At 36.8% G+C, this 14,388-nt stretch overlaps 1 protein-coding gene across 19 annotated transcripts in view; it reads right to left on the bottom strand.

Moving 5' to 3' along the window:
* Positions 1-14,388, bottom strand: part of ANK3 (ankyrin 3) — a 567,956-nt gene that overhangs the window by 108,001 nt on the left and 445,567 nt on the right. For all 19 annotated transcript variants that reach the window (XM_016127609.2, XM_016127607.2, XM_036222256.1 and 16 more), the window contains 5 exons: positions 13,573-13,770; positions 9,033-9,131; positions 4,791-4,889; positions 4,606-4,704; positions 3,974-4,069 (listed from right to left, as the gene is read on the bottom strand). In XM_016127609.2, coding sequence (XP_015983095.2) covers positions 3,974-4,069; positions 4,606-4,704; positions 4,791-4,889; positions 9,033-9,131; positions 13,573-13,770 — 591 coding nt within the window. The remainder of the gene's footprint in view (positions 1-3,973; positions 4,070-4,605; positions 4,705-4,790; positions 4,890-9,032; positions 9,132-13,572; positions 13,771-14,388) is intronic.

The following is a 14,388-nucleotide window of genomic DNA, read 5'->3' as shown; positions in this document are numbered from 1 at the left end:
GATGAAAGAATTTTAGGGGCAAAGGACACCAGGCTTAAGAGATTTAAGTCTTTAATTAAGCTTTCTGAAGGAAAAGAGCAGAGAGATATTACCTCTCCTAGACCACTGCTATACTTTATTCATGGTCTGATGTTGAACCTGCCACCCCACTCTACTAAATATCTTGGCTGAAGATAAGCCAAATAAACAGCGAAAAATATGTCTTTACTACTTGTCAAGTTAGCTACTTATTTTGTCTTCCCTGCCTATTGTGTACATTTTAATTCCAGGAATAAATAAAAATATTAAGATTGCATAAATTATATAATTTAACAGTTATGTATATATGAAGAAAGTATTTTAGAAGTAATGCATTTGCAAGATCATATTAGCCTCTATAAAAATTTAAAGAACAGTATTGTACAAAGGCCTTATTGAATCTCTTACTTGCTCTTTGATAATTTTTTACCTATATAATTTGTATCCATCCAAAGACACTGATGGCATCACTTGTTAGAAAATATTAATGACTTAATGTTTTAGTTTCAAAAACAGTCTGCTTGTAATTCTGAGCACATGAAAGTCTATGAGGCAAATGAAGATACACAGTCAAATAAAGCAACTGGAAAAAAAAGCTAGATTACTAAAACTAAGAAAGGGTAAAATTCATGGGTTCTTACTGTAGCTCTTACAATACTTGATAAATGTGATTACACCTCCTGTCCTGAATTATCATGCTGAAATAAAGCATCATTTAGTACCTCTTTCAGTATGCAATACTGCAACTGAACATTTTTTTAAAATAAACATTTTAGAACAATTTTAGATTTTCAGAAATATTGTTGTAAAGATAGCACAGAGAGTTCACTAAGTTTCCCCTATTATTAACATCTTACATTAGCATGGTACATCTGTCAAAATAATAAATATTAATATCTTATTATTAATTAATGCCTGTATTTTATTCGGATTTCGAAAGTTTCTACCTAATGTCCTCTTTATGTTCCAAGGATCCCATCTAGGGTACCATTTTATCTTTAGTTGTTACGTCTCCTCTTGGCGGAGTTTCTCAGATTCTCCTGGTTTTTAGTGACCTTGACAGTTTTGAGGTGAACTGGTTAGGTATTTCGTAGAACGTCCTTCAATTGGGACTTGTCTCACATTTTTGTCATTAGACTGGGGATATATGGTTTTGAGAGGAAGATACAGAGGTAAAGTGCCATTGTCATCACATCATATCAAGGGGACCATCAACATGACTTACCAGTGCTGACACTGACCTTGGTCACCTGGCTGAGGCAGTGTGTGTCAGGTTTCTCCATTGTGAAATTACTCTATTTCACCCCACCCCCTCACACTGTTTTCTTTGGAAGGCAGTCACTACGTTCAACAGAGACTTAAGAGTGGAGAGTTATATCCCACCTCCTTCAGGGTGAAGTGTTTTCACAAATTACTCAGAATTTTTTTTGCCTGAAAAACTGTCTCTTCTTCCCTACTTAGTAAGCCGTTAATTTATCAGTTCAGCCTCGTGGATATTTATTTTATACTTTGTACCACACGCGAATACTATTTTATTTATTGTTGCTCAAATTGTTCCAACTTTAGACATTGGTAACTCAGCTGATTCCTGTGTCCCTCTGACATATCCCCATTATTTTGTGTGTGCTTATTTATTTACTTATTTACCTGGGGGGCTATTTCCTTATTTTTGGCACTGCAAGATGTTCCAGGCTAATCTCGTATATTTCCTACCCCGGGTTTAGCTAGATTCAATCACTTTACCAAGAAACCCTGATTCCCTTTATCATACAATGGTATTAGAAACAGATGTGATTGATAGATGTACTCTGCTCACTGCTACTCAGGCAATTGAGTATTTTACATAATGCAATTTAAACAGCTTAGTTCATATCTCCTGAATATCAGCTTCTAGCTACTCAGGTTTCTATGCTACATGATTGTAAAGTCATTAACTAAAGCATCTTTCTCAGAATTGCCACATCATACATGATACTCATAGAGAAGATGCTTTTTTGTTCAAGGTGTTTTTAAATACTAAAGTCTGCTTATGGAGACAATGGGGCCCTGCAACCATCTGTGCAAAGGGCCAACTGTGGTGGAGGCTGCACTGTGTTTAGTGAGCTTAAGATAACAGACTCCGCCCTGAATGGCATCAAGTGTTGTGCAAACTGGATTATATGCAACTGCTACAGCAGGGCTGACAAGGTGGTGGCTCAACTTGAAATAAAGTCTCAAATACCACAATGCTGCTCTAAGTTTTAGGCGCCTAGATGGAGTCTTTTCCAGCCAATGTGAGCACTTCATTTGGTGGAAGCCTCATTTCTTTCCTTAGGCCGACTGGACCATTCCTGCTGGCATGAGCCCAGTCCTCCCCGTCTTGCAGAAACCAAGTTAGCTGATGACACTGATGGTGAAATGGCTCAACTCCCAGACATATTCTGCCTTTCACTAGGCATCTGAGCCTTGAATTCTTCTCTGTCAGTAGATTTCCTGAAGCTGTAACTTTATTTTCTCCTAAAGCTTTTTTGTTTGTTTGTTTTTGGATCAAAGAAACATTTTGAACTTTCTTAATAGGTGACAAAGTCATTTACATTCAACCAAATAAGATATTTATTTTGAACTATTGTACAAGTTTCAAGACACTATAACATTGAAACAGAAGTCTTATAGATTTATCGTAGTGAGTTCAAATCTTTTACAGTACGGTGATACTTGGCCATTGTTTAATACCTTATCCTCTTCCTTCTCCTTCCCAACCCTAGGAAGAGCTAAATGGGATGTGTATAAAATTTATATTAATAAATGTCATTCGTTTGAATTCTTTTCTTGAGAATTTAATAATAGATTTTAAGATAATGACATAGGAGGTATATGAAAGTGTATATGGAAATTTATCTTTTACACAAATATCTTGAAGTCAGAAATGTGTCCCGGCTGATAATTATTGTGTTAGTTCATCAAAGTTACTGTTTTCTCTTTTATATGTTAGGAAACTTCTTCCTTGTAATCAGCAGGCTTATTATTTAGTTTCTAAAGCATATACATAGCCAAATAACTCAACCTCGGGGTAGCTACAGAGCCATTCAACTTGTTTTTGATGTGAAGCACTATATATAAAAACACTTTGCAGATGCTAACTATGTCTTCTTTCATGTTGGAAAGTGGCAGATGAGAAAAAGAGGTATAGTTGATTATTGCAAATGTTCCAGAGTCCTAAATTTACCTTGTATGGAGTCAATCTCAAGTCTGTGTGTTGAGTCATGGAGTCAGGAAAAACTCAAATAAACCTCTGATATAGTGCAATATCTGCTCTTGATTCCAAACTTACCAAATCCTAATGCAGTTCACAGGCACCAGATGGAGTTAAAAAAATGACTTATCCTAGGGGCTGCAGCTTGAAAAAAGTATCTGATGCAATAAGGCCTCCTGGTAAAGATTCACTTTGAACTTTAATACAATAGCTATTGTTTTTCCTATGAAAACTCCAGTAGGTGAATGGAAGAGGAGAGTGGTGGTAAAAATCAAAATGATCCTATCTTTAATGTTTTATTTTTATAACGATCATTCTTTTTATAAGGACAATAATGTATCTATTATCATTTGTGAGTTAAAATAGTTTAAAGAACCAACTTAGAATTTTCGATTTTCTAATACTGCCAAAGAATGATGTTAAAACATTTCTGCCTTTATTTCATTAAAACTGTTTAAATGTCAAAACAATAAACACATTTAGCTTTATGTGGAAGTAAGAAGTCTAGAGCTACTAATACAATTTTTAGTGTTTTGAAGTTTTCTTAATATCAGGAATTAGAATTTTACAATGCTGACTGCCAACAATGAGGAGACAACATTTGGAAACATGGCTCTTTGTCTATGAACAGAGGAAAGAAGGTTTATCTCTGAAAAGCCCAGGGAAAATCTACTGCCTGGGAACTGGCTCTCAGGGTTGCAAGGTCCAGCGTCCACTACTTACCGTCGTGGTGATGGTCTCCTCAGTCACAACCTTCAGGGTGTCGACCACCGAGATGTAGCCAAGCCGCCGGGCAATGGCGAGGGCCGTGTTCCCGTTCTGGCAGGAGGGAGATGTGAACAAGGAATTAATAAGTCGCTCCACACATCTCAGGGCCTGTACGTTTCCACATGTTTCGCCTATATGAAACCTAAGGCGAGTGTCTCATCGGTCCCATCCCACTGTCACACAGAAAATGCTGTTTCATCAGAGACATAACTTGCACGAAACCCACCTAACCTGTTCCTACTCATACAGCAGAGTCTGGCCTACTACACTCAGAATCTAAGAGGCTTTTTAATGTTCTGAGTAATCAAGAAAACAAACACTATTTCTCTCTCTATACAGACATGGAGACACACACACACACTTCCTATTAGGTGGCAAGACGGTTTTTAAGTGTGAAACACTAATCATATCTTTCTCTTTGGTTAGCTCACAATATATTGTCCTTTTCCTTCATCTTACAGAACATTCTGTTCATGCCTATTAATGAAAGTGAAAAAGCAACATTGGTGCATAACGAAAAATGTAAGAAGACACCAGTGCCCAGGCCCATCTCCTCCCTCTTCTCTTAGCTGCCCCTTTGCTCTTACCACAGTGAGTTCATTGGGGGAGGCATTGTTCTGAAGCAAGACATTGATTATATGGGTATGTCCCTGTTGAGCTGCTTGATGTAAAGGTGTATACCCATTCTGTGGAAAGAAGGTGGAAGAAACGACTCATTCTCTTGGACACAAAGTTGACGATTTTGATGGACGCAGAGGGGAAAGGTGTTTACCTTCGTTTTGGCATCGACTTTTGCAGAATGCTGGAGCAGGAAATTGACTATCTTGATGTTTCCGTAGTGGCAGCCCACATGTAGTGGTGTGTATCCCATCTGTAATTATGTTTTTTTTTTTTTTAAAGAAACATCGTAAGTACACTTTTAGTAATAGCTATAATAGCTATCCTAAATAGAAGCAAATTGTTATTTAACCCATTTTTTTTGAACTGGCAAAAATAGGTTTTTTCCCCCTACAAACAAACAAAAAATGCCCTTGATAATTCTCGGAGCTCGTTTTAGGCATAAACAATAAAACCATCTCACAGGTAGATAGTTATATATAAAACTTCTCAAAGTGTTCTCTCTTCTGTCAGCTAATTTTAATCTCATAACAACTTTTCAAGACTGGAAGGAAAGATGGAGCAATCGAGAGCCTAGATAGACTAATTCAGTGGCTTCTTCTCAAGAGCTCAAAAGAGTGTTCTATGGAAAGACATGGACTAGAATTTATTGAACATTCTCTTCTCTAAAAGTATAAAATCAAGGTTAAAAAATATGAGGTGGCTAAATGATAACACAAGGCAATAGATGATGATCAGAATGCATGACAGAGAGAATGAAACAGAGAAATACTGAAGCTGAATAGGCTGGTGTGAGTTCAGGAGGACTGAGAAGTATGAACTTGATCTAGGTATACATGCTCTAGTTAAAGCCTCCTGCCTACCTGGAGTACCACATCTTAAAAACTACTGATTTAGACAAAATAATGGATTGTTTCTCAAATTAATATCCACCTGACCCTTGAAAGGCTAAAAGTTCTGTCTACTAAAAAAATATATCTATATAGTGTGTGTATCCTAGATATTTTTCAAAATAAGGATATTCCAAATACTTTTCTAAATGGACACATTGCAACAGACACCGCTACACAATTTCAATGCCCATGTTTAATTTCTGTCTGTGAGGACACTGGCAGTACCGGATTGTTAAGAGAGCACTGACCTTTTTTAATATTTCTAAATGGTGGATCCATGGGGGATCCATGTATTCGAGATCTCATATATGATGTATCTCATATATGGTAACACTAATGTGTCATTATGGTGACTTTGTGCTATAGATGGAATGTGTCCTCAAAGTTAGCATGCTGAAACTCTAACCTGCCATGTGATGGTGTTTGGAGGTGGAGATTTAGGAGGTGATCAGGTCATGAGAGTGAGCCCGCAAGAATGGAATCAGCGCCCTTATAAGAAGAGACAGGAGAGAGTTCATCTCTTCTCTGCTCTCTGCCATGGGAGGATACAACAAGAAAGTGACCACTGAAAATCAGGAAAAGGACCCTTATCAGACACCAGATTTGCTGGCACCTTAATCTTGGACTTGCCAACCTCCAGAACTGTGAGAAATAAAGGTTTGTCCAGTCGATGGTATTCCTGACACAGCAGTCCAAACTGACTTAGACAGTCTGACAAATGGATATATTTGGATTTGAAAAGGAGATGCCCAGACCATAGTCGATTGTAGAAAGTGAAGATACCTCACCAGGATGTGCAGCTCTAAAGAGCTGACTCTGGTCACATGTTGTTCCTCAAGAGAACCTCAGTACACAGACACTCCTGCTGATATGCTTATCTGAACTGCATGTTCATGCGACTGACTTACACCCCTAAGGCCACTTCATCCCAATGAAAGCTACCCCTTTCTAGTGACCAGAATCCACTTGCTTGCTTTGCAGGCCTCTTTCATGGTACTGAGGAACTCAGGATACAGCATTAGGAATCAGAATGCAGCTTAGTAAAGGAGGCATGAAAATAGTTTTTTCCAATCAGTTCTCTGCACACTGAGCTTAATTGTTTATTAAGCTCAAGTTTATTGGTAAGTCTGGTGGTAAAGATTTTGATCCCAAGCCAACAAAATGTAAAAAGTATTTTTTAAAATCTAAATTTTAAGAACTCTGCAAGTTTTTAGTCAACCTGATTAAGCAATGATGTATACGTTACCGATGGCTCTTGTTCTAAATGTATTAGATCTCCCTTTTTTAATAAATTGAATCATTTTAAGTATTTTGATGTACAGAGTTTCTACTCATTCTCATAGCTTCCCATCTATTTTTTAATTTAAGCCGATGAGTAGAACTGTACCATACATTCCATCTGTAGCTGGGGACTGCCTTCTTTACCAGTAAGCATTCAAAGTTCATAGGGTATAATAAACGCCTATTCGCAAGGTTAAGAAGCAAGTCCAAGCACTCCCTCTTTTTTGCATTTTCACTCCTCTGCTCAACTATGGGACAACACAGCCTCACTTCTGCCAAGAAGAGAAAAGAAAGGAAAAATAATTTTTAAGAGACAGAGAGATGCTTTCCAAAGTGCATCACTTGTAAAGGAGGAAAAAACTATACAACTCAAAAATATCAGAAGTACAAAAATGATTACTGACTGTGACCTGAATTGGGCTGAGTTAGGAGGAAGCACTAGTAGAAACCCAAACCCAAGACTCTTAAAATGCAGGGTCAGGTGGGCAAACTAGGAGCAGAAAGTACAGCTCCATTTCCTCTCCTCCCAATGCACCCTTGAGAATCACTGCCGTACTTCCTGCCTGAATTTTGGTGTATGCCTTGGATTAGTTGAGGCAAAACAAATATTGAGAAACATAACTCTGTCCATATCTTCTAGAATACTTAATCTATATAGAGAGGAGACCAAAAAAAGTGTATAAGTCTCTCTCTCTCTGTGTGTGTGTATATAGATAAAACAACATGGGGTGAATTTTCTATGAAACTGCAAACTTTTAGAGATTATTTTTTCATGAAAGGATTTAAGCAAAATGACATCTATCAGATAAATCCAGGCTGATATTTTTTTTCCAGAACTAAAAATACTTCCATTTTCAAAATGTAAAGTAACAACAAACCATCCAGCCACTACCACTGACTTTATTGGTTTTTCTGTTAATTAAACAGGTATACCTAGGAAGGCATTCAAAGCTAAGGACAATGATATTTTTTAGAATGTAAAGTTTGGGAGGGAAATAGCGTGAAGGGAGAACTGGGGCACTAGGCTACCAAATGAGGCCATGGAGTCTTCAAGGGCACAGAACATTTCAGAAAGGGAAGAACTTCACAGTCCTGCCTAGAGCTATCCTGGCCAGAGACCATATATTTGGTTTACTATTTTAACACACAGTTTAAAAAGCATCAAGGATCTTGCCTGGTCAGGTCTCTTTCAGGCAGATTCTCTCTATTAGAACACAGTCTGGGTGGAGTAGCCACAGCAACAGAGCTGGAACAGTGTCCAAAGCGTGTCTACTCAGGGCTGCTCCATCTGGGCTAGTCCCGTAAATCTAGTCTGAATTTGATGTCTGCAAATCTTCTTACTTAGCTAATTCCTGCTGATACCTCCGTATAACCAATATCTTCAATATCTGTCCATAGACCTCATTATCTATTCGTATTATACACAAAAGTATTTGTATTTGCAATATAATACTTAACATTCATTTTTTTGTGTGAAAAATATGTAACATATAAAGAAAGAGGTATATTTTAGATGAAAGAAATTTGATATGAAGAGGTAACAAAATTAAGCACTGAAATATGTTCAGAGAAATGAGATTAATATGAAGTCATATCTTAGATGATGGCACGAAACATCCATTTTTCTTATTTGAAATTGTGGCATTACATGAAATTAATCAGTAATTTCTTTTTTTTTTTTTTATGAAAAGAGCTATTTTGGTGGGGTTAAGGGAAGGAGGGAGACACTAGTGATCACACACACCATAAAGAATTTAGCAAGTGAGTAATAACTGATTAAAATTTAATTTATTCTTTTTCATAGACTATGCCTGGACTATCTCAGAGGTCTCAAATTACTAACAAATTTTTCCATGTGCATTTTTTACATCAGTCACAGAAACTAAGAAAGGTATAAGCTTTTACACTTTGCCCTTGACGAGTGCATCTGTTGTAACAAGGATCAAGAGTCTTAACACAGAAGAATACTGATAGGCAGCTAAGATCAAGTACCTAGGCCATTAAACATAATAGCATCGGGGACACTATAATGGGAGAATTTAGTGTTCCTTTCACAGATATACATTTGAAATACTATGTATACAAAAAAAGATAAAGAAAAAAAAGAAATTCTATGTATAAAAGAAATAATGGAGAATTTATTCTTTCCCCTATCAAATTGTACTTGATCCAAACAGGAGTCACCAAATGACACTTTGTATAGGCACATTCTATTTGTATACCTTTGTCTGGGCATCCACATGTGCCCCTTGGTTTACGAGGACTTCAGCCACATTTACTCTGTCTTCTTGCGCAGCCAAATGGAGTGGGGTAAGGCCACTCTGCAAAACAATCGAGAGTATAGTCATCATATAGGAAGGAATGTAGTACACACAGGGATGCTTCAGGAACAATGTATGAATTCTAGGAGAGTAAGCCTAGAATTTCTATGTTAAAAAAATCTACAGAATAAGTTTACTTACTAGCACTATAGCAACATTGTTATCTCCAGGCTTGATGAAAATTTTAAACATACTCAAAAGTAGAGGAAATGAACTGAACTCTGGGTACTTATCACATACTTAGCAGTTATCAAAGTTTTCCTACATTTGTGTCTTTTAACCCTAGTTCCCTTTTGTTTTCTTCTTTGTGTTGCATTTGAAAGCAAATGACAGACATTATACCATTTCTCCATACATGCTTCAGTGTCAGCTTAATAAAATAACTTTTTTCAAAATTACGCAGTTTTAATACATTTACCAGTGGTACTGGCTTTAGCAAAAATGTTAAAGTAAAAGTAGTTTATAAACTGAATATTGATATAAATTGATATTTTCCCCATTAAATATTACTACCCTAAACCTGATACATATTTTCGGTATGTTGTTTCTGGGTAAGAAAGATGGCCTGTGAAATGTAATGTGAATGCTGTATCAGGAGAATTCCCAGGTCATTCAGATGATGTATGGTTTTAACGAGACTGAATATTTGAAATTGACTCTCCCACTGAATATGCAGGCTTTATGACTGTTCTTATGGCCAAGAAAAAAAAATCACTAAGACTGTGCCCTTGTTTGAAAATCTTTAGTGTTGCATTTTTTTTTTTATTTTATAAATAATAATTAAGAGAAAGTGAGTTGGCATAAGGGCTTCTAGATTATTTTCTTTCATCCATTATGAGCACAGAAGTTAATATCAGGACGTTTTCTTTCTCTTCCCTTTGCATCTGTGCAATGAAAACATCAGCCTGTCCTATTTTTCAGAGAAAAGAAGTGAATCAAGAGCAGCATCAGAAAGGGTTCAAACTCTCTAGATGCCGCACATCATTTACTTATGGGTTGCTATGCTGTCAAACGAATTAGAGACTCAGGAAGCATAATTCGCTCTTGACTTTTTAATAATGTTTATAGAATTCTGGAGGAAGCTCACTCAAACTGAATAAAGGGGAAATATGGAAAGGAGGACTGATACTTTCACTTCAACTCCAAGAAAAATAAGCCAGGGCCAACATGGCACCACCCAAACACTGACATACCCGTAGAACAATGTACCAAATTCTACTTTAGAGGAAACAAATATTTTCTGCCATAACATTTTGTGAAAGTACCATGGTCACCTATTCTAAGTTTGAGACTTTTCAGAACTCTGAAGACACTTTACTGAGTGGCAAAGGTTGACAGTGTGTTCTGAGACACGCCCTGCTCTCGTGTTCCCCGTCTATGCACATGCATGCTGTGCGTTATCCACTCTACCTGTGACAGAGCATTTCCAACCTTCTCAGGCTTCCTCCTCCCCCATCTCACAAAGGGCCTCACTGTCACATTCATGTGCACACCTCGTCTATTGAGAGCATCACAGTCCTGCATTTAAACTGTTTTCATGTAGGTCTTCCTCACACCACTGTGAGTTTGTTGAGGCAAATATTGTATGCTTAATCTCTACATAACCAGTGTCTAGTATCTAGCTTTCGATCCATCTGCCAATTGATGAAATCGGAAGGAAAAAACAAAATATATTTTAGGTAAAACAATAAATGTTATTTTATATTCATAATTTTAATTAAACAGATTTTTAAAAATAAAGCAATGGTTAAAACAGCCTTTTTGAATTCAGAAGTTGTCTGTTAAATGGTTTTGACCATGGCTCATTTTAAAAATGGCACATTTGGAACACAGATAATACCACCAACTCAGAATAGCAACAGCTCTGGTTAGCATAGTCTGTCCATTTAACAAAGAAATATAGCTGCTTGTGGTCTGCAAATATAGCTGCATGTGAGAAACAGCAACATCAAAAGCAAAATCAAAGCAAATCGGACACCAGCAGCGACAGGTTCATCTTTTCCTTAAAAGTACTGCTGGTTGATTACCAGCAAAAGACGTAAGTTAAACAATAGAGTGTTTTACAAGCTTTCATGAAAGGTAAATTTTTCTTTTAATATTTACTTTTTAGCGAGGAAAATAGTCTAGTGTTAAGTGGAAAGTTGAGAAAGAAGTGGAGGATGGTAACTAATGTTTAAAACTCTGGCAGCTCAGGAAAAACTGTCTCAGTTTCTTATTGAATAATAAAGTTCTGCTGGTAATTTGTTTTTACATTGGGGTTTATTAAATACTTTATACAGAAAATGACAATTGAGAAAGAAAGCAAAGATTTACAAACGCCCTTGTACTACACAGTTTCTAGGTGCTGTGAAGTTTTGATAGTTCTTTGAGTACCACGTGCTAATGGCAAGCCAGCTGAATGGCTTTTTAAAATATCCTTGGAAGTATCTCTGCTTACATATACATTCAGAAAGGTGGCTGAAAATTTCCAGGTTTCTTTGGTTTGCCATATATGTCTTTTGGTTTCAGAATTACCTCGTTAATGTCCCATCAACTATAGCAAACATGGACAAATTCTTTCTAAAGTATTTCAACCTAAAAATATTCCATGATTTAAAGGTGAAGTCAAGACCGGATATATATTGTAACTACTTGATTGGAAGATTTGATAAAAAAGAAAAAAGGCAGTCACTTTGTAAGTCATACTGTACTTTGGTATCAAACCTATTGAAACTGTTAACCTGTTAACCAATTGTTGAAGCCTAATTGTCTCTGAGAGAGTTAATAAGACACTATTCTGGGCTCACAAAAGAAAATACACTCTAGTAGATGCCAGAATGTGCTTCAATTTGAGAAAGGCGGGTTCTCTATCCCTTTTAGATAAGTTGAATTTTGCAACAAACTATTATAAGGCTGGTTTATATATTGGTATATTTAACTCAGGAAGTTCAAAAGCTCAAACAAATTCTGATTATAATGACTATTTGAAATTGCTTTATGATTCCCATTAATACTGAGACATGTATTCCTAAAAGAAATGTTTAAAAAGATATGAGAAAACCAAATTATACATCAGAAAAAAATGAAAGATGTGTTTGCTCTGTAATGATCAAAAAAGATTTTGAAGATATTAACACTGGAAAAAAAAGAAAAAGGTTTCCCTGATCTTTTGGTCTACAGAATTTGTTAAATTACAACCTTAGTGATTCAGATTAGCACAGAGTAATCTTTTCTCCCCAAATTGTACAAAGTCCAAAATTAATACAACTTTTTTTTCTACTTAGAATAAGATGCTGAATGTTATTTAGCTAATCCTTATGACATCTCTGTGAAGTAAATATTGTCTTTATTTACTAGAGGATGAAAACTGAGGCTCAGAGAGCTCACATAACCTGCCCAAATTACACATCTAGTAAGAAAGAGTCAGCTTTAGCAGTCATTACCCTCTGTGATTCTAAAACACAGGTCGCATATGTTAAAAATAATTAAATTACTTGTTATCTGTCACTATGAAACTATTCCTGTGTTGAAACTCTGGCATGAGCCACAGCTGAGAAATGCCACAGCTGTGCCAGCAGTAGCTGGTAAAGGAGAAGCTAAATGCTGGGGAGTTTGGATGTCAAGAATATGGGGGCATTCTTGCAGGGTTTTGTGTTATCTGAAGACTCAGAAACATTGTCCCATGTTTGTGGCAGATGTCAGACTCAAGTATTAAGAAGCAGTGAGAGAACCCTAATTATCTAATACAGGCAATGATACTGCAGTATACACAGTAACATCATTAACATCTCTTTGGTCAATTGTGGGCTGGATTTTCACTTTGCTTCACAAACTCTGGTGCTTTCTTCACTAACAACAGGAATGTCACATGAGGACAGGGGAGTTTGAAGAATTTGGGGAACAGTCTTTATAAGTTCCTCGGAACTGCCAGTTTACCTACAAAGGCTAGACATGTAAGCCAACAACCTTTCCAATCTACTGAATAAAATAGCTACTCTAAATGTCTGTTATTAAAATAAACTCTGGGAAGGCAGCACTGTTTCCAGTTTCTTTTTTAACTTGGGATTTAAACTAGGATAGGCAAGGAGTAGGCACCCCAAAAATGTTTGTGGAATGAATCACAGTCTACAATTTATAACTTCTTACTTGCTACATTCTGGTGAGGTAACAACGTTGCTCTTTGAATTAACATTATAACAAAACTTCATGTTTGTAGAAAAACTTTGTAAACTTCCTTTTTATGACTATATGCTTACTCAACTGTACTGACCTGTATTCTCATTGTTTAAACAGATTGCTTCCACGTTATTGCCATGATAAATAACACGTTGGTAAACATCTTCTTGCAATATTACACTACACACATTCTATCTGACCCAAACTTTTCATGACTACCTGGTGACCTTTCTGAGAGGTGGAATTTTGTTGTGTTGTCTGCTTTGTAGCGAAAGAAAAAGGTTACCTTATTGCTCAGGTTCACGTTGGCATTTCTGCTGAGGAGTAGTGACACCATGTCCACATGTCCTTCCTGAGCTGCAAGATGGACAGAAGCAATTCCTTGCCGGGTAACTGCATTTGCATCAGCACCATATTCCAGCAGAGTTGTCGCTATGTCCATCTGGTTCTTTTTGGCAGCGATGTGCAGCGGTGTATAACCATTCTGTCAACACGAAGTACTTAGTCAAATGCCAGTAACGAGATAAAAATGTGTGCAGTGTATTTTCAAATAGTATGCCTCCTTTTCTAGTGATTTTTTTTTTTTTGATAGTTGACTTTGGATTAAGTAGGCAAACATTGGTAAATCAAGCAGTGCCATTAGTGTGGTGCCTTCATGTCCCCACACCTAACCAGGGAAACATATAATACTTATAAACGGTTTAATGAAAGAGAGTCAGAGTATCATTGGTTTTACAAAAGGACTATAGAGCTTCCTCTTATAGTCCTCCTACAGTAGTTATGTTAGTAGATGCCCAATAATTACTTGCTTCATTTAAATTGGGGATGAGATAAAAACTCAGAAACAACAAACAATACAGTACCACTGGGGCATGTTCAGAGCCATTAACCACCTGAAAAGCCCTTTGATGGCCATCTATGGCTTACGAATGGAAATTTTTAATTTTCATGGTAATCAAGATGCTATAATCTACCCCTATTTACCCCTCTGCTTGACTCTGTCACAAAACTACAGTCTTTACGCTGTGCTTCAGCTGTACTCATTCCCAAGACAACATACAACTCATGTTTCTGCCTTGCCTACTCTATCAAGAATGCTTTC

Source organism: Rousettus aegyptiacus, unplaced genomic scaffold (genome assembly GCF_014176215.1).
Source record: "Rousettus aegyptiacus isolate mRouAeg1 unplaced genomic scaffold, mRouAeg1.p scaffold_m13_p_6, whole genome shotgun sequence".
Lineage (NCBI taxonomy): Eukaryota > Metazoa > Chordata > Mammalia > Chiroptera > Pteropodidae > Rousettus > Rousettus aegyptiacus.
This window is presented reverse-complemented; position numbering and strand designations above follow the sequence as displayed.